The 23,084-nt window shown below is 50.4% G+C and overlaps 10 protein-coding genes across 10 annotated transcripts; 4 read left to right on the top strand and 6 right to left on the bottom strand.

Moving 5' to 3' along the window:
- Positions 1–382: 382 nt before the first annotated feature.
- AA0111_g7678 (hypothetical protein) lies at positions 383–4,093 on the bottom strand (the record flags this gene model as incomplete). Its single annotated transcript, XM_028654041.1, has 6 exons — positions 383–895; positions 946–2,772; positions 2,819–3,447; positions 3,501–3,830; positions 3,881–4,007; positions 4,088–4,093. The coding sequence occupies 6 exons, from the start codon at positions 4,091–4,093 to the stop codon at positions 383–385; spliced, it is 3,432 nt and encodes a 1,143-aa protein (XP_028504528.1).
- A 296-nt stretch (positions 4,094–4,389) lies between these two features.
- On the top strand, positions 4,390–6,819 carry AA0111_g7677 (hypothetical protein; the record flags this gene model as incomplete). The annotated part of the gene is made up of 1 exon (XM_028654040.1): positions 4,390–6,819. One exon carries the CDS (start codon positions 4,390–4,392, stop codon positions 6,817–6,819), a length of 2,430 nt encoding a protein of 809 aa, XP_028504527.1.
- Positions 6,820–7,093: 274 nt separating this feature from the next.
- Positions 7,094–8,233, top strand: AA0111_g7676 (hypothetical protein; the record flags this gene model as incomplete). Its single annotated transcript, XM_028654039.1, has 1 exon — positions 7,094–8,233. One exon carries the CDS (start codon positions 7,094–7,096, stop codon positions 8,231–8,233), a length of 1,140 nt encoding a protein of 379 aa, XP_028504526.1.
- Positions 8,234–12,185: 3,952 nt separating this feature from the next.
- AA0111_g7675 (hypothetical protein) lies at positions 12,186–12,752 on the bottom strand (the record flags this gene model as incomplete). Its single annotated transcript, XM_028654038.1, has 1 exon — positions 12,186–12,752. One exon carries the CDS (start codon positions 12,750–12,752, stop codon positions 12,186–12,188), a length of 567 nt encoding a protein of 188 aa, XP_028504525.1.
- Positions 12,753–15,094: 2,342 nt separating this feature from the next.
- Positions 15,095–15,977, bottom strand: AA0111_g7674 (hypothetical protein; the record flags this gene model as incomplete). The annotated part of the gene is made up of 3 exons (XM_028654037.1): positions 15,095–15,112; positions 15,164–15,745; positions 15,795–15,977. The coding sequence occupies 3 exons, from the start codon at positions 15,975–15,977 to the stop codon at positions 15,095–15,097; spliced, it is 783 nt and encodes a 260-aa protein (XP_028504524.1).
- A 370-nt stretch (positions 15,978–16,347) lies between these two features.
- AA0111_g7673 (hypothetical protein) lies at positions 16,348–17,921 on the top strand (the record flags this gene model as incomplete). The annotated part of the gene is made up of 4 exons (XM_028654036.1): positions 16,348–16,507; positions 16,609–17,518; positions 17,569–17,697; positions 17,750–17,921. 4 exons carry the CDS (start codon positions 16,348–16,350, stop codon positions 17,919–17,921), a joined length of 1,371 nt encoding a protein of 456 aa, XP_028504523.1.
- Positions 17,922–18,390: 469 nt separating this feature from the next.
- Positions 18,391–18,819, top strand: AA0111_g7672 (hypothetical protein; the record flags this gene model as incomplete). Its single annotated transcript, XM_028654035.1, has 2 exons — positions 18,391–18,577; positions 18,656–18,819. 2 exons carry the CDS (start codon positions 18,391–18,393, stop codon positions 18,817–18,819), a joined length of 351 nt encoding a protein of 116 aa, XP_028504522.1.
- Positions 18,820–20,037: 1,218 nt separating this feature from the next.
- AA0111_g7671 (hypothetical protein) lies at positions 20,038–21,342 on the bottom strand (the record flags this gene model as incomplete). The annotated part of the gene is made up of 3 exons (XM_028654034.1): positions 20,038–20,505; positions 20,906–21,188; positions 21,308–21,342. The coding sequence occupies 3 exons, from the start codon at positions 21,340–21,342 to the stop codon at positions 20,038–20,040; spliced, it is 786 nt and encodes a 261-aa protein (XP_028504521.1).
- Positions 21,343–21,607: 265 nt separating this feature from the next.
- AA0111_g7670 (hypothetical protein) lies at positions 21,608–22,120 on the bottom strand (the record flags this gene model as incomplete). The annotated part of the gene is made up of 1 exon (XM_028654033.1): positions 21,608–22,120. The coding sequence occupies one exon, from the start codon at positions 22,118–22,120 to the stop codon at positions 21,608–21,610; it is 513 nt and encodes a 170-aa protein (XP_028504586.1).
- Positions 22,121–22,342: 222 nt separating this feature from the next.
- AA0111_g7669 (hypothetical protein) lies at positions 22,343–23,041 on the bottom strand (the record flags this gene model as incomplete). The annotated part of the gene is made up of 3 exons (XM_028654031.1): positions 22,343–22,550; positions 22,600–22,682; positions 22,949–23,041. The coding sequence occupies 3 exons, from the start codon at positions 23,039–23,041 to the stop codon at positions 22,343–22,345; spliced, it is 384 nt and encodes a 127-aa protein (XP_028504638.1).
- Between the last annotated feature and the right edge of the window lie 43 nt (positions 23,042–23,084).

Below are 23,084 nucleotides of genomic sequence, written 5' to 3'. Positions count from 1 at the left end.
TTCAACCTTACAGGCGGTGCGTTGTACGCTATGAGAGGAAGTTTAAGAGTCTGATGACTACTTTGTTCTCTTCAATACGTGGGGAAGGCTGATCATGTGTAGATTCCAGAGAAATGGTATCCCTATCGATTTGATATCTGGGGCTCAAGCCACCAGATTATGCATTGCCTGGTTATCTGTGCTGGCATTGCCCATCTGTTTGGTCTGCTGAGAGCATTTGACCATGTACATGGATATGGAAACGTCTGCACGACATGATGAGGGTAGCGGCTCGGTTAATACCCAACATACTGCAGTGTCATTCAAGATACAATAAGGGAATACACGTATCAAGTATTAGGCTATACTCTCGACCCAACTACGTACAACCATCCCAAACTAATCACAGCACAAACCCACCCGTAGTAACCACTTTCCAGCTACGCACCGGATGCGTATCCTCAAGTTCAACACACCACCAGAGCACATCCTTCGTCTTTTCGATCTGCCCACTTTCTTCGTATGCCCTAGCCATCGCATACCATGCCTCAGAGTAGTCCCAACCAGCACCAAGCTTGGTGAGTGTGGACAGTAGACCGTATGCACGGTCTCGCGCGGCAAGACGGGTAAGCTCCGGAGAGGAGAGCTGGTTCTCTACTGATGGCGTGTGCGAGGTCAGGTATTGTGTCTTCGATTTGGTTATGCTTGGTTGGTCGGGAGATGCCGATGGCGGTAAAGGATGCACGACACCGTCGGCATTGGCAGGCTCCAGTGGTATCGCTTCGCTGTAGATGTCCAAGAGGATGTTCGACAAGCCGACGATAGCCTCAGGGTGGTCGGGGAAATGTTGTAGAGCGCGCTCAAAGTCTACACGAGCTTCATGCTTCAGCGACTGGGCTACGAGCTGTTCTGCGCGCTGTGAAATCTGTTAGTAAAGAGTGGTACGAACGTCATTCGAAAACTTACAGCAGCGAACACGTCAGCCCACAGCTCTTCAACACTCTTACCACCACCCCATCCTTTTTCAGCGAGCGCCTTGGCTGTTGAGGATTCCAATGATACCTCTGCCTCAAACGCCTCCACCAGCTTCAATGCCTCAGCGACAGCCTCCCGGCCATCCTGAAACATGTGCGCCCTTGCATACAGCCCAGAGATAAAGATCCATATGCTGACCAATAAGGAAACTTTCTGGCGACGCTCTTGAATTTTGGAGAAGTAAGGGTCCGCAGGGATATAATTTGCATGCGGGAGGCGAGAAGGTAGGCGGGTGTCTTGTCTAGGAGGGTGTTCTTCGTGACCCAGTGGTGGGGCGGCATGATCCAAATTGTGAGGAATATCTCGCAACGGTCGTTCACCACTTTCTATAGATTTCCTTTGGGGGCTAGAAACGGAAGTTGGGTGAGGGGACTTTGAGGGCGTGCCATTTTTAGGAATTTCTGGAAGCGGTGGTACCTCTGATGTAGGATCTTTACTTGCGTGACCATCATTCTGTTTGTGGTGATGGAGTAGATGGTGACGGTGGTGACCGTTAGCATGATCTGCACCTTTGTCGTCGGTAACTTGAATCGCCGGAGGCACTTCTGGATTCGTCGTGGCTGTGTTCCCGCTGACTGCAGATGTATTCCGAGGGACGGTCTCTTGCTGAGTTGTCCTGACTGATCCTCGCCCGCGGAAAATACTTCCTCGACCAGCTCCCACAGCACTTTTTGGGGGCGCCAGTGCTGCCGGTTCAGGTGCGGGCTTGACTTTATCAGCTGCCGGGTCACCGAACAGTCTGCCATATAACGCAAGAAGCTCGTCACACCCGTCTACTGCGGCGGTGGCGCCGTCGGGGATCTCGAGCAAAGACAGCTGCGTCATCTTAATCTGCAGTATGTTGCTCTTCTCGAAGCGTTCCATGCGATCTACAACACCTGATTCGAGCGTGTCTTGCCCAGCAGCTTGGTTGAGGTGTTCGCTTCGGAAAGCGCCCGAATCACGACCGAAAAGGATAGCGGGATCACCGAACTGCTCGAAAGCTGCCTCGCATGCCTTCTCAGCAGCGGCAAACTCGGATCGCGACGTGAGAAGTAGACCGAGAAGGTGCCATACGGGTATTAGCTTTCGTTCGCGTCCAAACTCAGTCGGAATTCCACCAGAAATGACTCCATCTGTACTAATAGTCGTACCCTTTGTTGCTGGAGAAAGTGCACGTTTGGCAACCTTGATGGCTCCAGGGATGTCTCGTGTCTCTGCTAGAACTAAAGCCAGTGCGTATAGGGCTTCCACGTTATGTTCGTCGCCGAGACTTGGTGACAATGACTTCCTTAGGTATTGTATAGCTTTGGCCTGGACCTTCGCGCGCGCCTCAACTTCGTATGTCAGTCGTGCCCAGTGCGCCTGACTGACACCGATGGCACAGTAAGCAGCAGCTAGAGCTGTAGGTTCGACCACGGACTCGGAAGAGGCGACAGAGCCGGCATCGGACATTGACCTGAGGTGATCCGCCTGTTCAAGCCAGTGCTCGATACTGTGGCTGATCTCAAGAGCCCGCTCAGCATCGTGCCTGGACCCCCAACGACAGAGCATCCTGATTGCCTCGGCAGAGGTCCTCATGACGGTACTGTCGTCGTCAATGCCCGCCTCCACTTCGCCTGACTTTTCTGATCGATCCTTGTTCCGTGTGATAATCTCGACATACGAATCGTAGGCTTTATATGCCAATTCAGGTTCGGCGAGGGACGCGTGGATAACGAAAAGGTTGCGCAAGATCTGCGTAGAATGGTATGTCTTGGTGGCCGCTCGGTAGAGGATCTAGATGTTGTCAGTCTAAGGTTGTCATGAAATATAGGTGTCTTACATCAAGAACACCTCGTGAGACACCCTCCTTTCCACCTTCGCCGAGATCATCGTCACTCCAGCTAGGACCACATAGGAGGCGCCAGTTGTCCATGACAGAGTCCACCCACGCTTCGACTTCATGGTTGGTCTCACTAGCTTTGGGAAACTTGGTCTCCCTTATCAACAAGTTCTCGTAGACAGCCTCTACTCGTTTCAGTTCTGCTCTTTGCCGTAAACGTGCGTCAGACTGGGCGGTTGGTGTTGGCTTCTCTTGGATGATGGGTGTCGAATCAGGTTCGTAGGCTAGGTCGTAACGGAGGATCGTGGACAGCGAGTCGTAGTATGCCTTCCATGCTAATCGTCGGTACAATGCTGAGCTGCCGGTGTCTGACGCAGCATTCTTGGAGGTTGCATCCCAGAACTTTGCCCAGTAGCGGTAGGTACGGAGAGCATCGGACGCGTTGATCTTCTCGCCGGTGCCCGTGGACTGATCAGAGAGCCGGCAGAGGCGGACGAGAGACTGTTCGCCCCACATTTTGAACTGGGTTGATTCAGTGGTTGGGGTGGTGTTTGAGGATAGCCAAGGTATCATGGATGAGTAGGTCGTGACTGCCTCGTCTATGGCGCCTGTCTTCTCGAGTCCAGAGCCTGTGTTGTGTTAGTTTTCCGAGCCGCCGCCGAGTGCTTCCATATACTCGTACCCTTCAGATATGTGCCCTTGACCAGACAGACCTTTGACCAGCCACTTAATGTGCCTGACTCCCCGGATAGCTGGGTCGCCATTGCCCCAAAGTCTTGCGGTAGCCGCGCAACTGCCTGTCCTGGCTCGCCCAGCACGTAGTGAGCCCAAGCCAGGCAGACGTTGGCCTGGAAAATATCTTGGCCCTGTGTGCCATCTTCTTCGATTGTAGCGAGTAGTGTGGGTATGATATTTGACAGGTCGCCGGTAGACGCGGTAGAGGAGGCCGTCGAGGGCCTTTGAGAACTATGGGTGGCTATTTGGGCGTCGGATCGCGCGGTGAGGGTGAGGCCTTTGATTGCCGTTAGTCCTCAGAACGACCAAATAGAGAGGTTTGCTGACATCGTCGGTGCGGCGCATGCTTCTCGACCTTGCGACATAGCTCAGGGACGTCGGCCCATCGCCCGGCGCATCTTGCTTCATCCAATTGCTGTATGTAGCGCTTGGCCTTCTCGTTTTCGGGGGCGTTCTGTATGTCCAGTAAGCTACCGTTGTCGAGCATGACGTTGCTAGGGGTCCTGGCGAAGAAGAAGAGTCATGACGACATACCACCATGATGTTAAGAATATGCCTTTGGCACTAGACAAAGTCGCGATACTTGTAGAATCATGTTCGACGAGCAATACTGAATGCGACGCCGCCTGCCATGGCTGTACACATGTCACAGACCGACTGCTATGCCAGTCCCACTCTTCCCAGTTGGCCCGCACATCCCTGCAGTCTTAGCGCCATGCGGTCCGACGCTAACTCCGAGGCTCGAACTTTTTTCCTATCATCTTTCCGCAACAACAAGTCCGCTGATCAGAATCCAGCTGGGAAAAAGAGAAGAAAGAGAAGGGATCGCTATCATCATGGCGCCCGTCGCATCCGAGTTGGCAACACTGCGCGCGCTTAGTTTCCGCATCTCGTCTACGCCAACATCCCAGCTTCCCCAACACGTGCCTGCCATAGCTGCATCACTAGCCAATTGCAGAACTCTACTCTCCTCGGCTCAGGCCTCAGGTACCAAGGCGACATCCTCTGAAGAATCTGTCGCCATACACAAATTCCGGACTCTCCTCTCCACCTTGCTCCAAGATCGGACTCCCCATGGAAGATGGTGTGCCATAGTGCTGATCAAAGCCACTATTGAAGTTGGAGGTTGGGAGACTCTACAAAAGAGTTTGCCGTGGGTGCGCGGTCTTCTGGGATTCCTGAACAAGCCAGATTCGCCATCGTCCAAGAAGCTGTGCATCATCACTTTGACACGGATCTTCCTCCTAACCAGGGAATACCCGACGTTGATTCGCGAAATTACCACTCCGTCCTTGCCACCATTTCTCCAGACCTGCCTACAGCTAGCGAATGCCAAAGCGACTCCCGTCAGTCTGCTGCAGATCATCCTGGAGAGCTTCAATGAGCTACTGCCCCGACATCCTACTATCTTCAGGTCTTACCTCAAGCAACTTTACCCGCTTCTGGGACGTCTCATCGCACCCACACCATCTGACAAGACCAGTCAAGAGCAGCAAACCGGAGCTAGATTTGGGACTTGCTCCGAACTTACCGACGCGGCGCGCCAGCTTTATGTGCAACTGCCCTGCTGTGCGCCGAAGGGCGCTTCGAGCGAAGAGTGGACGAAGGCTGTGAAGAATATCACAAACCTCACTCATCTGACTTCAGACCGCGTGTTCCGTGCAGTGGTAGAGGACTGGCAATCTTCAGCGCGGGAAGCACCCCTCTCGAACGGACATACACTAGATGATGAAGTCCAAGATCTAGAGCCTGGCTCCGATCTTTCACCATGGTCAGGAATCTTTGCTGGTGGTGAGCGTTTGGCGGGACTTCTCTACGTCATCAAGGAGTACATTGAAAGCCCCACAGTAAACACAGTGTATCTCAATGTTGGCATGATAGTAGACTTGGTCTCAAGGATGCTTTCTCTTACAGTTCCAGCGTCCGCGAGCAAGAATTTCCAGAACACTGTGCGCCTGAATGCGCAAGTTAGCAAGGAAGAGCGTGAAAGTCTTTGGTTGCTACTACCAGAGGTGCACGTTGCAGCTATCGAGGTGCTTCTCGCATTAGCACACCGTTCTCAGACCAGCACATTAGCATTGGACCCTATCATCATCGACCAACTCGTATGGGTATTTGGCGCAGAGAAGGAGACTAGCCAGATCCGAACGGTGTGTTACATCGCCATTGCTGCTTTGCTAAAGAGATCTGGTGTCGCTCTACACAAGGCTACTATCGACTCTCTCGTACCGCTCATCCGTACTTGCTGCGACGATCTGCTACCATCCGAGATCGTGGCACCTTCGACCCAACAGACTCCCGGCCAAGCCAAGGCGAATGGCAACAGTCAACCTCAAACTACTGCTAATGCCGATAGCTTCCTCGGTACTACGAAAAACACTAGTGGACCCAACGTTGGATTCGATGGTCTCAAACAAGCCGCTCACAATCTGCTTCCCGTTTTGCTTTCGAACATCCCGGCTCAATACCTCTCGGACTCCATGCGAGGCCGCCTGGATCGTACCGCTATCCTTACGCAACACAAGGAGGCCATGGTAGCTAGCGTGCTGAATCCACCACCAAGCAAGAAGTTCGGAAAGCCTGCCGCAAGCATCCTACCACTTATGGCCCGATCTTTCTCAGCAGAAAAAGATGTCGAAGGCATGCTCCGACCAAGAATGCCAGTGATCCGTTTGGGCGGCAAAGACTTGGAGGCGGAAGATGAGAACGATGATGACGAAGAGATGGAGGTTGAAGAAGAGCAAGCGGAGGAAGAAGAGCCGCAATCGTTAGAACAGGCGGATGATCACTTTGCTGGACAAGAATTGGACAACCTATTGGAGACAGCTAGCCAGCCAGAGACAATCGCAAAGGATCTTGCTATGAAGGATGCGCCAACACCCAGCAAGCCTATCGAATCTACCCCACGATCGGTTCGTAAAGGTACACTTGCGCAACGCCCTAATATCTCTGAGCCTACTGCTTTCACCGAGACGAAGCGACCGATAGGCGAGGATGGGCCTCTTTCACCATCAAAGCGACCGAGGACCGACGAAGATGAACAGCGCACAGCACACCCAATTCCTCCTGTTTCGGCATTTGCGATATCATCCAGTGGCGCAGCTTCCGATACTACTGTACCCGCTACCTCAGATTTCGCCGCTACCAGCACCGCCTCAGTCGTGCCTGAACTTCCGGAGCCAGGTGAAGGAGGCGATGACGATGACAGTGACGACGACAAGATATCCCTGGTCCTTGGTCAAGACACGGACGATGAGTCAGGTTAGGAGTTTGTGTAGTAGCAGTAATTGTATAGTTATTGTAGCTTGCTGAAAGGCAGTGAAGTGGTGATTGCAAACGCAGCCCGTGCACGGACATATATCTCAATCTCCCACCAACCAACGGTTTTCTTCGACCCTGTGATTGCTAGTGCCTACACCGACAAGACCAATTTCGCGACTTCTAACAGCAGCGCTCAGTGCCATACGTACGATATCGATAGTCGGACGTTCGACTATCTTGATGGCAAAACACACCCACATACCAGAAGCACCGCCGTATATGCGCGGGCCTACATCAGTCCTTCCACTACAACCCAACAAGCCGTTATCATCCAAGCAGTCTCTGAAGATCCCAAAGAAGAAGGAATACCCCTGGGACTCCCATCAAGACGATATTGTCGTCAATAGTACCGAGCTCAATACAGCAGGCCGCAAGTCGTGTATCGACCATTATCGACACCAACTCACTTTGCGGAAGACGTATGAGCACATCACCACAGACTTTGCAGAGGATATGGAGAAGTTCATCCCTAGAGACGCGCTACCTGTGCCCTGTTCTTCATCTCCACTATCCTCTGATGGTGAGACCAAGAAAGAGAATGATGACGGAGACATGGAGCATGTTAAGCATAACATCTGGGACGGCAAAGCCCGCCTTCCTAAACCCAATTTCAACCGTCTCGATTATGACTGGCCAATCTACCGCGCCAGAACCACCAATCCTGCCGTCTTCCTCGCCATAATACGTATCGCAGAAAAGAATCTCCCCTTCATAAACTTCGATTCCGCAATCACGCATCTGCCCAACCGAGCCGTAAACGCTTCTCTACCAGTTCTTCCATTTAACAACGCTCCCAATCGAAAGTGGAAAGGCAAGGAGAAGGCTGTGTTCGCGGACGATCTACTATACGAAAAGAAGAAAGACGACCAACTCATGACTGTACTCTTCTTGCCGGAATTCTACAAGGATGGTAAACATGCTGTGGGTTATTACGACATAGCGCCTGGACGAGACAAGTCAATGAGGCTGGAGGCTGAGAACGTCGTACAACTACTCTTCACTCCTTGCGACACGGAGGATTTGGTGCGGTGGGGGCTAGTCCACTGGGTTTATGATGCGGGTAGTATTGATGAGGCGAGGACATTGGATGACGCGGCCAAGAAGGCTATTGAGGAGGCGGGTAAAGAATCTTCTCGAAGTAAGGGGACGGAGGAGGTGGGGATCGAGGATCAGGGCGAAGAGCCGGATGCGGAGTTGATGGAGTATGTTGGAGCGAGAGATGGGAAGTGGTTGAATTTTGGTGCGGTGGAGGATTACGATGAGTGGGCTGAGGGGTTTAGGGTTGTGAGGAGGATTTGGGAGAGGATGATTAAGGGTGTGGTGACCAGTGTGCAAGAGGGTGAAATGGAAGCTCAGTAAGATGGGATCGAGGTTTGGGCTCGGTGAGAAGATTGGTTGAATTCGTATTGCGATCGTTGAAGATATAGAGTTCACTGTCAGCCATCAATCGCCCCAAGGTATTCCAGCAAGTCAAGATCATCAAATTGCGATCCTAGCGCAATCAGCTTGTGATTGGCGTTCTTCGGCATGTCAGGGTCATCCACAATCTCCCCATGAATCCCCAATTCGTAGCTACTCCTGCCAATAAAGGTCTCTCTAGATATTGAGATCCAAACCTGGAGACGGGTTTGATCTCTATGTCTAAGTGTGATAGGTTTCGACCTATGCAACTCTCTAAGAGGAGTAGTCACGCAATCGTCTAATGACTCGAGCTCAAGGTCGACCATAGGCATGTAAGACACAAGCTCACTGACTGCCGCGGCTCCGCTCCGTATCATTTCCTCGCCATCCGGTAGCAAAGACACTCGAATGCCAGCATGTAGAGAAGACCAGTTTCGAATCCAATTGACAGAGAAGTTTTCACCAAAACCAGTAGAAAACTCTACCCATCCCGGGGCTACAGTATCTGGCAATTGTCCGTTAACCATATGCGACGGTGACAATATAGAGCAGTGATCGAGGCAGACTGAAGATATATTGACTCGTATAGGCACTGCCACAGGGCGTTGGTTGTGATTATCCGGCTTCTCACCAATGATTGTAATGCGAGAGCGTTCGATGTCATGGGCGTCGTAGCGTATGCTAATTCTCGAACCAAACACTACATTGATCAGTCAACTAACTGGAGAGTTTTGTCACTCAGGTCAAGCGTACGCGGTTCGGGTTCCAGTGTACGAGCTTCCATTGGAACCGCTTCGCCGGGATGACTTGGTCGCAGTCGAAACAGTTTGACATCTCCAGGACTTCGACGGAAAATCAGTTTTCCTTCATGTACGGGTGATAATAATATAGCAGGCCTCATAGAAGGGTCTCCATCTAACGAGCAGTCCAAGATGCCAAGATACTTATCTCGACGTTTTTCGACCCCTTGTACTGGACTTATAAGCATCTCGATAGATAATGTGGTTCCAGTCAGAATTGCATGCGTGCCACGAGCTGGCATATGCATGTTGTGGACCTCGTCGAGGAATGACCTTGGATTTGGCGCAAGTAACGGTGAATCGCCAAGAAAGACTGATGATTCCAGATTCGATCGAAAAGCCAAGATCGATTGATCTGACGATATTGCAAGGATAGCCTGCTGTAGTCGATAGAAAGCTTTACTACCTTCGCCATACAATAAAGGCATGTTCACGTCGAACAGCCCCATGAGGCAGTAAGCTATATCTTCCTCACGTGTGGTAGTTCGTTTCGAAGCCCACTTCATCTTTTGCGCTACGCTGAACTTTTCAAGCATTGATTCCACATCTGCCTCTCCATTGCTTGGACAACATTGACAATCATATTCTGTCGTCCTGAAGAGTGGAATCTCATCCTCTTTTGCTGTTTTTTTCACCACCAAAAGTCCACTTGGCATTAGATCCGAGGGCGGATGTAATTGGGGTATACGAGGCCGATGTCTCCGTAACAGCACAGCTGTGTGGATTCCAGTAGCTGGTGAAAGAAGGTGTGTCGCAAGAGAAATGCGACTGCCTAGAAAACCCCAGTTCATGTCATAAAAATGCACACGATCAGGGGCAATCATCTCCTGGAGTGTCCAGCCTCGAGTGAGCCATCGACATTGGGAAAAAGACTCGTCGTCTCCAGTTACGCTGTCAGAGATGTAGGCGTAGCAGATAGTGGCGTCTCTGTACCATCTGAACATAGAGTTGATGGCCTCTGAGAGCTCGGCACTACTGTCTTTGTTGATATTGCAAGTATCAATCCATACAAAATCGCATCCATCTTGCAAGGCTTGCGCACATGCTTTCTTGATCTTGAAGTAACCTTTCTTTGCACTCCAGTCAGACTTTGGTGTATCCCGCATATCCTCGTACAGCACCTCATCGTTTTCCCACGTATGCGATAGTATTGCGTACTTCGGTTTTCTCGGACTAAGAACGACGTGAAACTCGTATGTACTGGCGTTCAGCAATCTCATCGAGACTGTGATCTAGCTGTGCTGTGTCTAGGCTTCACCAAGGCAGAAGGTGGGGCTCTTAATTCGTCCGGTGCTGCGGGAGGCGACCCTGCAAAGGTAAGTGTTAATGTGAAAGTGTTTGTGAAGTCTGAACAGAATCCAGGACACTATCACGAGTTAAATTTGGGGAAATTGGTTCGTGCACAAAACCTGAGTGGCAGTTCAAATGCATGCCTAGGTGTAATGGTGAGAACGCCCGCCTGCTTCAGCTGCGCCCCTCACGCGCAACACAGCCTTGAGTGATCGCATGCAGACGACTTGCAAGGTTAGCGCCATGCACAATCAACCCCAGCCTGCCGCGAGTAGCATGCATGCACTCAATCATTTGCACTTAGGTGTGGCTGAGCGCAGATCATCGTTCACAGTGTCGATAACAACTGGATTGTAAGGCCGCACGGTGGGAAAAGGCTGGTGCACTCTGAGGGTATCGCAGCGCCCTAAGTGAAAGACCTGAGAGCGATGTCGCACTCTAATTGTAGCTGTTGAAGTTTATATGGAGGCACAAAAAAGGGTACGTTACGGAGGCTCAGAAGCTTTAGCGCTTGCCGCTCCAGGACTCCTCCTCAATCTGACCGCTAGAGCCAGCAGCGCATGACGCTAGTACCCTTTCGTCCTCTTAGCATGTCATGTCCACGCGAAGCTGACACGGAGGCCAACCTCTGTACTCCTGCTCTTACGCGACATATCGCGACGGCGACGATTTTAATGCCGAAAGAATCTTGTAAACTACAGTTCTCGACACGTACCGGATTGCCACACTGTGCATAAGTGTCGCGTATCCGAGTCGCTCTCACTTAATAAACAATAGTTAAATTGTGTTTCGTGGGTGCTGCCCGCTGTTTTCCCGCAGTAGCAGGACTCTAATGTCGTATCGAGTGTTAGAGACAGCAACTTTGCGACTACGTCAATTATCGCCACATCGGTGGACTAATTTCACGGACATACTGTGGCTCGTGGTCTCCTCACTCCACAGTGGCTATGACCTTCACTTAGATCAATGTGCTGAACGCAATGACCTCGACCATCTCCGTTACTTAGTCCTAGCATCTGGCTTGTGAACGTAATTCTTACCCTTCTCCATACACCGGAGAGTACACAACTACATCAATCTCAGACACCGCGCGACACAACTTTCGAGCAGACAGCTTTTGTTTCTTCTCTTCACTCTTTTTGAGCTCGTCTATACGTCTCCTGTAGCATACCCTCCCAGTAACAACACTTTAGCACGCCGAGGGGTCATCAACGCTACAGATGAGCTTGACACAGGTGGTCATGCCGGGTGAGTCAATGGGCTGGCGCAGAGTTCGTCAGGTTTGCACCTTCAGCCACGGATATTGTTTCACCCTATGATTTCCACTCTATCATGCACTACGATTGTCGCCATGGGGCTAATTCTGCCATATGGGGGCCAGATCCAACGAAACCTTTACTGTTCCCGATGTATGCGTTCAATGTGGCGGGGGATGAAGCTCATTTTTTGCCTCTCAAGGGTGGTAGGCATTGTCCGCATTTCGATATCTCTGCAGGTGACGCGGCTACGATTCGGGCTATGTATGCGTTCTACCCCAACTCCTGAAGGGATAAGGCTTCAAACTTATCCACTAGATCCATCGTCACTGATGTGGCAGATGTGGATGGCACTGTCATTTGTTGGAAGCGACATGTACGGTGTGAGCTATGACTTTATCGAATGCTCCTTTTCGAGACCTTCAGTGAAGTTCGATCGTGCGATGCCTTCCCGTCTTGCGATATAAGCAACTTGGTCTAGATACGAATGGGCTTCGTGCAACAATGAAATGTCAAAATTTGCTCTATACATGAGCCTGATTGTATCTCAATTCAGTGACCATCTCATACAAGCTCCCAGTCTTCAATTGTATTCTCAGCCACCCCTTGACTCGGTGCCGTTTCCTCAGTCGTTTCCTCAACTACCCTTCTAGGATTCGCGTATTCCTCCGTCCAATTTCTAGCAGTTTGATCGAAAACCTCCCTCCTGTACATATACTCGTTTGCGATCTCCCATTCAGCTGGATCATCCGTATCCGGGCTATCCAGAAACGCTCGTATGCTCAACAAGACTGTCGAAGTCGTCAATACAGGGCTCCATTCCATGATCAATATGTTCAGACAAATCCATCCGTTTTCGCTATCGATGTTGGGATGATAGACCTTGGTCACGAACTTGACTATCGGTGGGACCCGTGGGTAGTTCTCTGGGAAGTCCATAGTGAGGTGGAAAGTACCGGATTCATATGGAGTGTCAGGAGGTCCTCTGATTGTTGCTTTCCATGAGAATAGATTTGATGGATCAGTGGGGGCGGCGGAAAGGCCTTCTATAGGATCGTTCGTGAGGTTTTGCAGTTCGTTTTGCAGACGCCTTCTAGTGTGAGCCAGATCTCGTGATGAAACCACAGACATATTGATTTTGTTATCGACGAAGCTATTTCAGAATGTCGACGTGGACGTAAGCTTGATGTGTGAATGTTGTGATGATGCTGCCACAATTGCTGATTTAGGCAGCAGCCAAGTAGCTAGCCTGGGTTTCTCAAGGCGCTATGTCCAGAAAAGCCGACGACTCTAGCATGCACGCTTCAGCGATTGAGAAATGATACATCTTGCTTCTCATAGTTGTTGAAAACTCCGTCTTCTGGTAAAGCGACGGTTGTATCGGCTACCCGGCTCTTAGTTCACTGACGTCATCCAACAACCCCCTCTGTCTGCCTGTTACCACATATCTCTATCAAGACAAAGAAGGCAAAATCCGTTACTGATGCCACCATGTTCGCGTAATAGTTCAGGGTCGAAGAAGATATGCTTATGAGCAGGAGACATGGACAGTAGAAGCGCGTGTTTTGCACCCTGCCAAAGTCTACCTACGTACTCGCAGAAACAGGGCCATTCGGCCTTTTTTGGTGGGTTTGCAGAAACCATCGATCTCTTCATCATCCTTTCTAGAATGTTCTACAAGGGAAGTATGTTGTTTGGATGGAGACAAAGAGGTAAGAGAAGGAGCTTTATATATTCGCGGACCGGTGCAGAAGAGCGGCATCATGCAGTGATCACGGATGCAGTTTGCTTTTTCTGGAGTCCTCACAAAAGCGTCTACCAACAGCCCCATGAGACATCATTCTCGTGCCAACAACAGCAAATGTCATCGTTTTGCGACGTTTTTTTTTAATTGTATAATCTTGAATAGTGTAGACGATGGTAGACTCTTAGCTGCAAGAAAGAGAACTTATATAGCGACTCTAGCGGTGCAAACAGCAGCATAGTCGCTTGTCTCCACGACTTAGTTATCGAGAAGAGAGCTCTGAAACAGGCATCGTACAAGTAGCTGCGGGTCTTGTATACCAGGCGACATGCCATTGCTGGCGATCTGTTTTGGTGTCTCCTATGTTTTGTACTTTCTCAGCATTTAGAAGATTGTCCTGGAAAATCCAGATTAGAAATTTGAGAGGGACAGCTGCCCATGGTCGTGCTCGCCATCTCTTTTGTTGTGCATGGAACAAAACAACACAACATCAAGGACATGCCTACGAGCAAGATCAATTTTGGAGTCTCGAAGCGGGAATGTCACCCTTTCTCTCTTTTGACTCAAACGCTCGCACCGCGATCACGTTCTCGCGTGCTGATTTGGAAGTCTATCGTCATGACAGTAGATTTTGACATTTTACTTGCCAAGACAAGACAAAAGCATGCGTGCAGTGCTTCTGGATTTTGATTACGCGGAACCTTCCATCACCAGGTACAAAATTAGATTGTGAAATTGCTGCAAGACATAAGAATGTTGAAGACGAATTTTTAGCCCACAGCAGGCACAGAACATTAGATCTTAGAATTGCAATTCTAGAAAAACAGGTGATGATGAAGACAGAAGACGACGGCGGTGGAAGGGAGGGTGTATATAGTCGTAATAGTCGATGACTCTGAGTTCCTGAAAAACTGGTATTCTTGTTCCATGGTATCTCGTGTAGATAGCATTGTAGGTCAAAATGCACCCGCCGCACATGATAATTGTGATGCACGATTTAGGGCACTCGTATGCCAAATGGCTGCTTCATCCCGGGCCTCGGACATACCACAATGCTCTTGTGGATTGGCGACACTATGATGAGTTTCGATGTCCTTTTCGAATTTGTGGAGACGGTGTACAGAGTATAAGCCAAGCTCATCGACCACAATAGACTGGAGGTGTCTGTGCTCCGATTTTGCGCAACTGGAAGATTGGCCTCATGCTTTTGGTCATGGTAATTCACGCCACTTCTTCAGACCGATCATATGTTGGACGATTTGATGTTTTGAATGCCACACATCGCTTTTTCCATAGAGCATTTGACATCGCAGACTTTTGAAAGGCTATGACAAGGAACGAAATGGTGTCCAGATTATATGTCGTCGAGTGGTGTTAAACAAAATGTCCATGTAAACCATGGTGTAGAGTTTTGGAAAGTTCCACCGCAGAACATGGGTGATGGTACTGGATTTTTTGGGGAATAGAAAGGAACTGAGATCGATGGAGGGATGGAGAAGCAACTACAAGGGAAGTTTTATATAGGCGGTAAGAGGAGAGCACATATGCACGTGATTTAGACTCTAGAGAACGTACTGCGAGGAAGCATCAAAATACGGCAGCATGTACGCATGTGATTCGATTCCAATTCCATAGCAAGCTGAAATCAGTCATTATAAGAAGGTGCAATAGCAGAGGGAGGTGCTATAGGAATAGTAACGCGTCAAGGCCTTTTGTTCCAGGCACGCTTCTAAGCGACTGGAGTCTCCTGTTACTTATCGTTAGCTGTGCATTGTGCGCAATCTGTATGTGTACTTACCGCTTTCAGGGCCTCAAAGACGTTCTCCGTATCCAAGACAACAGGCTCGGACTTGACACCATCCCATTTCCTCTCCCACTCAACAGCACCCTGTGTGCCATTCACGCCATTCACAGGCCCGCCGTCGCGCGCACTCGACGATACACCACCATATGCGTGCCCAGCACCACCATCATGGCCCTTTGCAGATTTTCCAGCACCCACCACGTCTCGGTCGCGACTGCTCTCCTCAGATGTCTGATCGCCTTGGAAATATCCCGATCTACCGCCTGTCAACTTGTGCAACTTGTCACCAACGCGCGTGCCAAGCTTAGCTGGCTCCTCACCCTCATTGAACCTGCGTAGGATAATGTAGCCCACGAAGCCCCAGATGAAGATGATGGTAGCCGAACAGCTGGCGATGATGACGGTGGGGACAACAAAGAGGAGGGCGAAGCCGACTAGGAAGAAGGTAATGGCGATTGAGACGAGGATGCCAAGGAAGAGGCAGGTTGAGAGGGAGACGAGGAGGGTTGTTGCTGCGAAGGCGAGAAAAAGGACGAGCGGGAGACCAGTCAATGCGGTCTGTGTGGTCAGAAAGGCCTGCATATGGGTGTTAGAAGTATTTCTCAGAGGACGCATAATAGCATACTGCTGCTTTCGGGTTCTGGCGAGCGTATTCCCGGGCTCTCTCGAGCATGTGCTCGCGCTGCTTGGGCGGCAACACCTGGTTGGTGGTGGTCTCGATCTGATCACCCACTCTCCTCGTGGTGTAGTGAATCTTGTTTCCCAGATTGTCGACCATGTCGCCCGCTGTCTGGAGAACGGTAGGCATGGTGGAGGTTGTGGGAGTAGGTGGAATTGGAAGCAAGTTCAGTGGTCAATGAAACAGTGGATGATGAAGATAATGTGAGTGGAAGATGAAGGATGGGAATGAGGATTGAATTGTTTACTGCTTTAGGGCAGCTGCATTGACTAGGTACAACAGACGGAAACCAGAAAGACCCGTGTGTGCCGTGATCGCACTTGGTTATGCGGGAGTGCGGCAGTCTGGAACGCGTCTGTCGCGTGGACGTCATCGCGCCTGCACTAACGTACTAGCCCATGCCACATCCCTGTCGCTCGGCTATGCCTGCTAGTTCACCGCCCGAAAGTTCTGCCAATTCGCGATTGGACTTTTGAACTTTTTTGACATTTCGCGACCAATGCTGCCATATCGCAACCGCAACGACGACATGAGTGAAAAGAAGAGAAAGAGGCAGGAGCAGAATGGCGAGCGGCCCAAGAAGAAGACATCCGGCGCGCCGCAAGGAAATGTGCGCGTTCAGATGGTAGAGAACAAAGAGACTCTGGGTCCACTTCTAGGTATGATAGCTACTCTGGAAACTGTCGCATAGCTTTCGAAGCCATCGGAATAGACAAAAGGGTATCGGGCGCTTCTATGAGTCGTTTCTAACACAATCAAGCTGTCACACCCGGTCTCTCTATGCCATCGAAGCTGTCCTTCAAGCCATACAAGCGCACCAAGATCCTACCACAAGGCGAAAGCAGCGAACTACTGTTCCAGTCCTCCGATCATCCCCGTCTAGATTACACCGCCTCAGAAGAGCAGGATGGCAGCGCCGAGAGCCAACTACAAGACTACATTGGCGTATTCGACCCTGCGACAAGCAAGTTGCAAGTTGTTCCCGTCAAGAGAGTCGTTGTACGAACCACACTGCGAAGCGAGGCACAAGAAATGCGCGAAGAGCAGGAGAGGTTGGACGCGGCCGTGAACACTGTCACAGCAAAGAGAGCTGCCCTTGCAGCAGAATTCGGATCCAAGAAGTCGAGGAAGGCGCTGGAAGACCGGACACTCAACGCCATCAAGAGTGGAACTGGCGCCGAAGATGCCGCGAGAACCGATGCGATCGCCGAGAACGTTCTGCAGCAGATGTCTTCTGCGACAGCCGTTATGCCAAACAAGGACGATCTCGCAGCAGCTGTGGACAGCTCCAAACCTCGCCCGATACCCAACCTCACAGCTGAATACCCCGCCGATGTTTACCCCACAGACGTCGTGGTTGGAAGCGAGCTGATGACTATTCTAGATGTCAAGGACTGGGTGCAGGCTTCATCAGCTGGTCAGGGTGTCAACGTCACCAGCAAATACGTTGCAAAACGTATCGTCAAGCTCGCAAAGAACAAGCAGATACAGAAGTTGAAGGTGCTACGCTTCATACTGCTTTGTATCAATTTCAACTCTGCATTGTTTGGAGGGGGTGGACCGCGTCCGAAGAAGATACCCATGAAAGGAAAGTTGGAGACGGCGATGGGCGAGGATACGCCTGCTGGTCAAATCATGGCTATCAGGAGGAAGTTTGCTCCTGAGGCAGGGTGAGTTGCATCCAGCTTTCTACCATTGAGTATTTTTCTGACCTCTTCAGCAACGGTGAGATGCCTCGTTGGAACATCGATAACCTCATGACACACATTGCGGCAGCAGCACTCATCGTTGACGATTTCGAAGTCGATGTGAACGACCTCCGAGACGACCTCAAGCTCGAGAACAAGGAGTAGGTCATCACATGAGGACTTGTCTACATTACCTATGCTAACGCTGCGCAGGATCAAGCAATACTTCGCCGAGCTCGGATGCAAGCTCACCGCACCAACACAGACGGACCTCACACGCATGAAGCTTACCAAGGCCGAAAGCGCCAACCACTTCATCGCCAAGCTCAAGTTGCCATTGACATTTCCCAGGGTAGGCGGAGCACGAGCGAAGAGACGTGCTTAGCCGTGACGCGCATGTAATTACGGCCTAAAGACCACAAGGCACCAGCAATGATACCAGCAGTTACACCTATGAAGTCACTTTTTCGTTTGCAGTAGTCCAACATGTCCATTTCAGCCGTGCGGGTACCTTTTGTAGATCACGCGTGGAGACCATCTCACAGCATGACAGCTGTATCACGCCATGGCCACCCATCCAACAAATCAAGACCACCCAAGCCCGATCCCGACCCCACGTACAATCGAGATCCACGGAAGCTATTCACTAGATACATCATCGACTTGTCTGAATCCGTATGCGTATCCCAAGTTCCGCATGTGTGTGCACCTTCATCATGACATCACCACAATCGTGACGTACCATTTGCGCATAACCCCATCAGCACCACTACCATCTCATCTCCCCATATAAGATACCTAATCCTGTCGCCCCAAGTAATTTCATTCAAACACATTCCAAACAAGAAAACTAAATGCCCAAATCCACCGGTCCCCTCCAAGAACAACTCGGCCTCGGCACTGCCAACCAATCCACACCAAACAACATGACCGACAACACCACCGGAATGGCTGACAAGCTCGGCGCAAAAAAGGATACCAATGCTATCCCTAGCCAGAACCCTAGCGTGATTAGCTCAGCGGGTGCTATCGGAAAGCAGTGTATGTTTTCACCTCTTCAACCACATGTCATCTCCAATGTGTGCGAAAGCCGGTACAGATGTTAATCAGTTTATACAGTCAACCCCGACGGCGCAATTGGCCAGATTGGCGAGAAGGTCGGAGGACCATTCAGCAAGGACGGCGTCATTGGAAGTCAGTTCGACGCGAGCAAGAATGGTATTGCTGGACATGTCGAGAGGGCTGTCGATGGACCAAGCAACCCTGCTGGAAGCTCAAAGTAAAGTTCTACTTTAGTAAAGAAGTAGGAACCTGTATTATAGCCAAGAGGCACTCAATATAAGAAGCATAATCATCACGAAGATTGTAACCATATGATTGCATATATTGTTATTCCTAGCCATGAAATCACTGCTACTGCTGAGTATTTAGCTATCGACTGCCATGTCATAAATATCCGAGTAACTCAAACTTCATTCCACCCTGTTCAACCACACCTACATGTCTAGAATCCTCTCTCCCACGCTTACATCCCTCGGGTAGCACAATGACTGCCTGCCCACCCCGGCGGTATCGTAGCCGCATGTCTCTTCCTCGGTGGATCGCGCAGTTTTCCGCCCGTATACCAGCAACAACTCCTCATCTTAGGATGTTGACACGGATGCAGCTCTGTAGTTACCTTGAACTATTTGCCGCAGTTGGTGGAACTACAGTACCAGTCGATAGTATGGTTCTCACTGGTTTTGTTCTGGAATCGTGCTGTTGTGGCGGTAAAGCAAGTTGTTCAAACGTAAACGATACAGTGGCGGATGACTTTAGATTGGAGAGGGATATTAGAGTAGCACGGAGGGTTATGTAGCTATGAAATAAGGAGAATGTCGATGATATGTTTATTTTTGGTGTATCGAGTGGGTGTGCGAGGTGTTAGTGAGATGCATGCAAGGCTGAAGAATCACATGTGTGGTTGCTTTGGCATAATTGTAGCCTAGGCCCCTTATCCTATACACGAATCCATGCTCTAGCCTATACTGTACGCTTCTGCCGTACGATATCTGCCGTACTTGTATTTTAGTATGATTAGATAGGATATGTGTCGACTGGAGTGGCGGTGCTGTCATGGGAAAGTCAAATAATCTCCATGTTCTGACAGATGCCTAAGCTAGTCTGCATTGCAAACTCACTGCAGAAAGACTAACCACCATGGCCGAAGTAGGACAATGGCAGATACACAAGACTGGGACTGGGTGCGCTCGAACTTATAAAACCCATCTTTTCTCTGACACCGAGGTCCGTCACCCCTCTCAGGGACGCACAGTACGACCTCAGAACCCGGAAGTACATAATTACTCCAGTTGGTTACACATGCAATAGAACAAATAAGTACGTATTGTTTATTCAAGCCTACCCTTAGCCAAAGGCCAAGGTGCGGATATGCCACTAAACCCGCGAGAGTACCAAGGCTCTGGAGAGTCAAGAACGCGCGACATTTTCAGTCAGCACATCTACTCTCCCAGTCTCCTCCCCGGACCCATGCCACCCCAAGCATTCCCCGTAGCCCTCGCTGCACTAGGCGGTGCACCACTTCCAGCCGCACCAGCCGTCCTGCCCCTTCCCTCGACAACATGACCGAATCCCCTGTCCTGCACACTGCCCGGCCTCGCACTGAACCAGCCCTTGACCATCTGTGGCGTGCGGATATAGTTTGTTCCACCACCAAACGTAGGCCAGATGCGTGTCAGGAAATCGTACAAGTGAGCGGCGATGAGACCGGTGAGTTGGCCGGCAGCTGCATCAGGACCGTCGATGATGAAGGTCATGAAGAGCATGGCGAAGGGGAGGTATTTACTTTCGAAGGTGATGATGAAGAAGGATACGGAACGCGTGGGATTATCTTGGGCGAACGTGTAGGCGTATGCGAGGGACAGCGCGGGGAGGAACGTGTACTGGTTCAGAATGCCACCTGCTGTTGCCTTTACGGGGACTGTTAGCACAAGTCCATTCCACAGCACGTTTGTATCAAAGCGACAAGGCGAACAAGGTAACAAAGGCGCGAGAAGTCGCAAAAGTATGTAGGGAGCCAACACCGCCTTGCGAAATGGAGAGCATTCGCAAAGCTTTCTCAAGTGACAATCCCACCATGCCTACACACCACACAAGTCCCTTTGATTGATTGCGAATGACGGAACCGCATGATGTGCAAGGGTATTCTTCCTCCGTTCCAGGAACCGCTTCAGCTAGAAATAGTAGGCTGGGCGGGCAGATAATCGGAGGTGATTTGGTGACCGAAGTCGTCGCAGACAGTTGTGTCGATGCGATATGGGGAGTTTCTATGTACGCGTGGCCGCGGAGTGTTTGCAGATAAGTACTTACGGCAATGACGCTCGCGAGAAACATGGTGTATACGAAGAAGTCGCCAGGCTGCGAGAAGCGAGACGACTCCCGCTCGATAGAGCTGCCGTATTGGTATAGAAAGTATGGATCAAGCAGGATGCCGAACTTCGGTTTCGTGATCAGAAACGCCGTGAAGATTCGCCAGAGCTGAGGGAACACCTTCGTCGTAAAGACATAGTGGCTCGCGAAGATGTAATGGTAGAGGCTAATGATGCCGCCATAGCCAGCAGCTGATACAACGACTGCTGCAGCTGTGATAGTCCTGGGGGAAGGGTTAGCAATTGTTCGCAGGTGTTTGCGCAGTAGCTTGAGAGCTTGAGACAAGCTGCAAGCTCCAAGCTGCGAGTGTTGCACAGCTCGACGAGGAAGGGACTCGCTTACCTAGAGACCGGCGGGAGTGTCCAGAAGACATCCATCGTTACGTGAAGCTATAGCAATTGTACGCGTGAAGGTGTCGTGAATGAGGACCAGCGAGTGCTGCCTGGAGAAAGAGGAGCAAGCGAATTCGCAAGGTGGCTTAAAAGCCCGCGGCGCGGGTGGGGGCTGCCGCTAAACTGCATCGCGCCGAATCACGTCATTGGCTACCGGAGCTTCATTGTTCACTTGCACACACTGGAACATTCTGAAGCTACACGAACATCATGATACTTAGGTCCTCAGCAGTAATCATCGGCTCACCCTCTACCAAATATGATCGACTCCATCTACATGTATCAAGTTCCATTCATCTGAGTCCTGCCCAATTTTCATGCAAAAACAAGCATTGCAACACATGTTATCCCAATTCTTCTCCGGCTTCATCGCCACAAGAATATCCGTTTTCTTCTTGTTACACTGATGGCACGTAAACGCCGTCTTCTCTTTGTAGCGATGCAAGATCCAACCCTCGCGAAGTTCCCACCATTGTGCATCTGTACGGCCTCCAGTCATTGTGGATTCGGATTCGGATTCGGAATACTGGCTGTCTGAGGCTTCGTTGTCTGTGGATTCAGACGGTGTAGATCCGAGAACTGTCGACCCCGTGGATGAAACGTTGCTGGTTGGAGAGGAGTGGATTATAGAATCGTCGGTTGTAGACCCGGTATGCGAAGGTTGGCTGGTCGTAGATTCGGTGGTGGTAGAGCCGGGTGAGGGTGTCATCTCGATAGAGGAAGAGGACTCGCGATCTCTTTTATCGGGGGAGGGTGTTCTCATTGTGTCTGTGAATATGGACGCAAGCGGTGGGACGAATATGGGCGCTGTGCGTTGTGAGGTAAGTGAAATAAAGAACGCAAGTAAGGTAGTTAAATAGATAAAGCCATTTTTATACAAGGTGAAAGCAAAGACAATCCGTTTTGTTGTCTCCACTCCACAAACATCTGGCATGAAAGCCTAAGACTGTGTTTCATACCATATACAAAACAGTCGTGCAAAGTCTTAGTTATTCTTGTCTTGAGTTCCATGAACTTCACTCTCACCCCCCACACCAGGCGTCCCCCGTTCCTCATAAGAGTCTTCGTATCGTCTCCATATTTCCATGTCTCTGGCTACTCTCTTGTGATGTCGAACGCGGTGCTGGTAGGCAACCATGCGCTTATCTGCTTCGAGCATACCACCCAATATCATTCCGGACATTTGGATGTAACTATTCTGTGTGAGGAAAAAGTAGTAGGCAGATGTTGGAAAGCACATACGTCTTGAATTGAACGGTAAGTCCCTTGTATACGGGGGAGAAGGCGTATGCGACACCACCTGCCACGGCGAAGAAAGCGCCCCACTGTAACCCTAAGTCAGCCATCGTACTAGTAAACTAGAAGTCTTGCATTCTCTTGATCCATCTACAATCGATCGCGCAACCTTCATCTGTAGCCAGGCGCACATCGTGGCCAATGATATCCGCGGGTGCACATAGCAATCGGACGCACACAATCTTCCTTCTCTTTCTCGTCATGCTGCCACATTTGCCGATAAATTCCGGTATATCCAAAAAGTAGATAAACAGGCAGTATCATAAGAAGGATGTGGAAAAAGACGTATGCATACCTTCGTACCCCCGATCAAGGCACCCCTTGCAGCTTCCCAAGCCGCCTCGTTGGTCTCTGCGTCCTTTTCTAAGCTGCCATGTTGTCTCACCATGATTGAGCTATCATTGGTGTCGCGTGTCTAATTAAAGAAATGC

This window comes from Alternaria arborescens, assembly GCF_004154835.1.
Source record: "Alternaria arborescens strain FERA 675 chromosome Unknown contig_18, whole genome shotgun sequence".
In the NCBI taxonomy this organism is placed as follows: Eukaryota; Fungi; Ascomycota; class Dothideomycetes; order Pleosporales; family Pleosporaceae; genus Alternaria; species Alternaria arborescens.
This window is presented reverse-complemented; position numbering and strand designations above follow the sequence as displayed.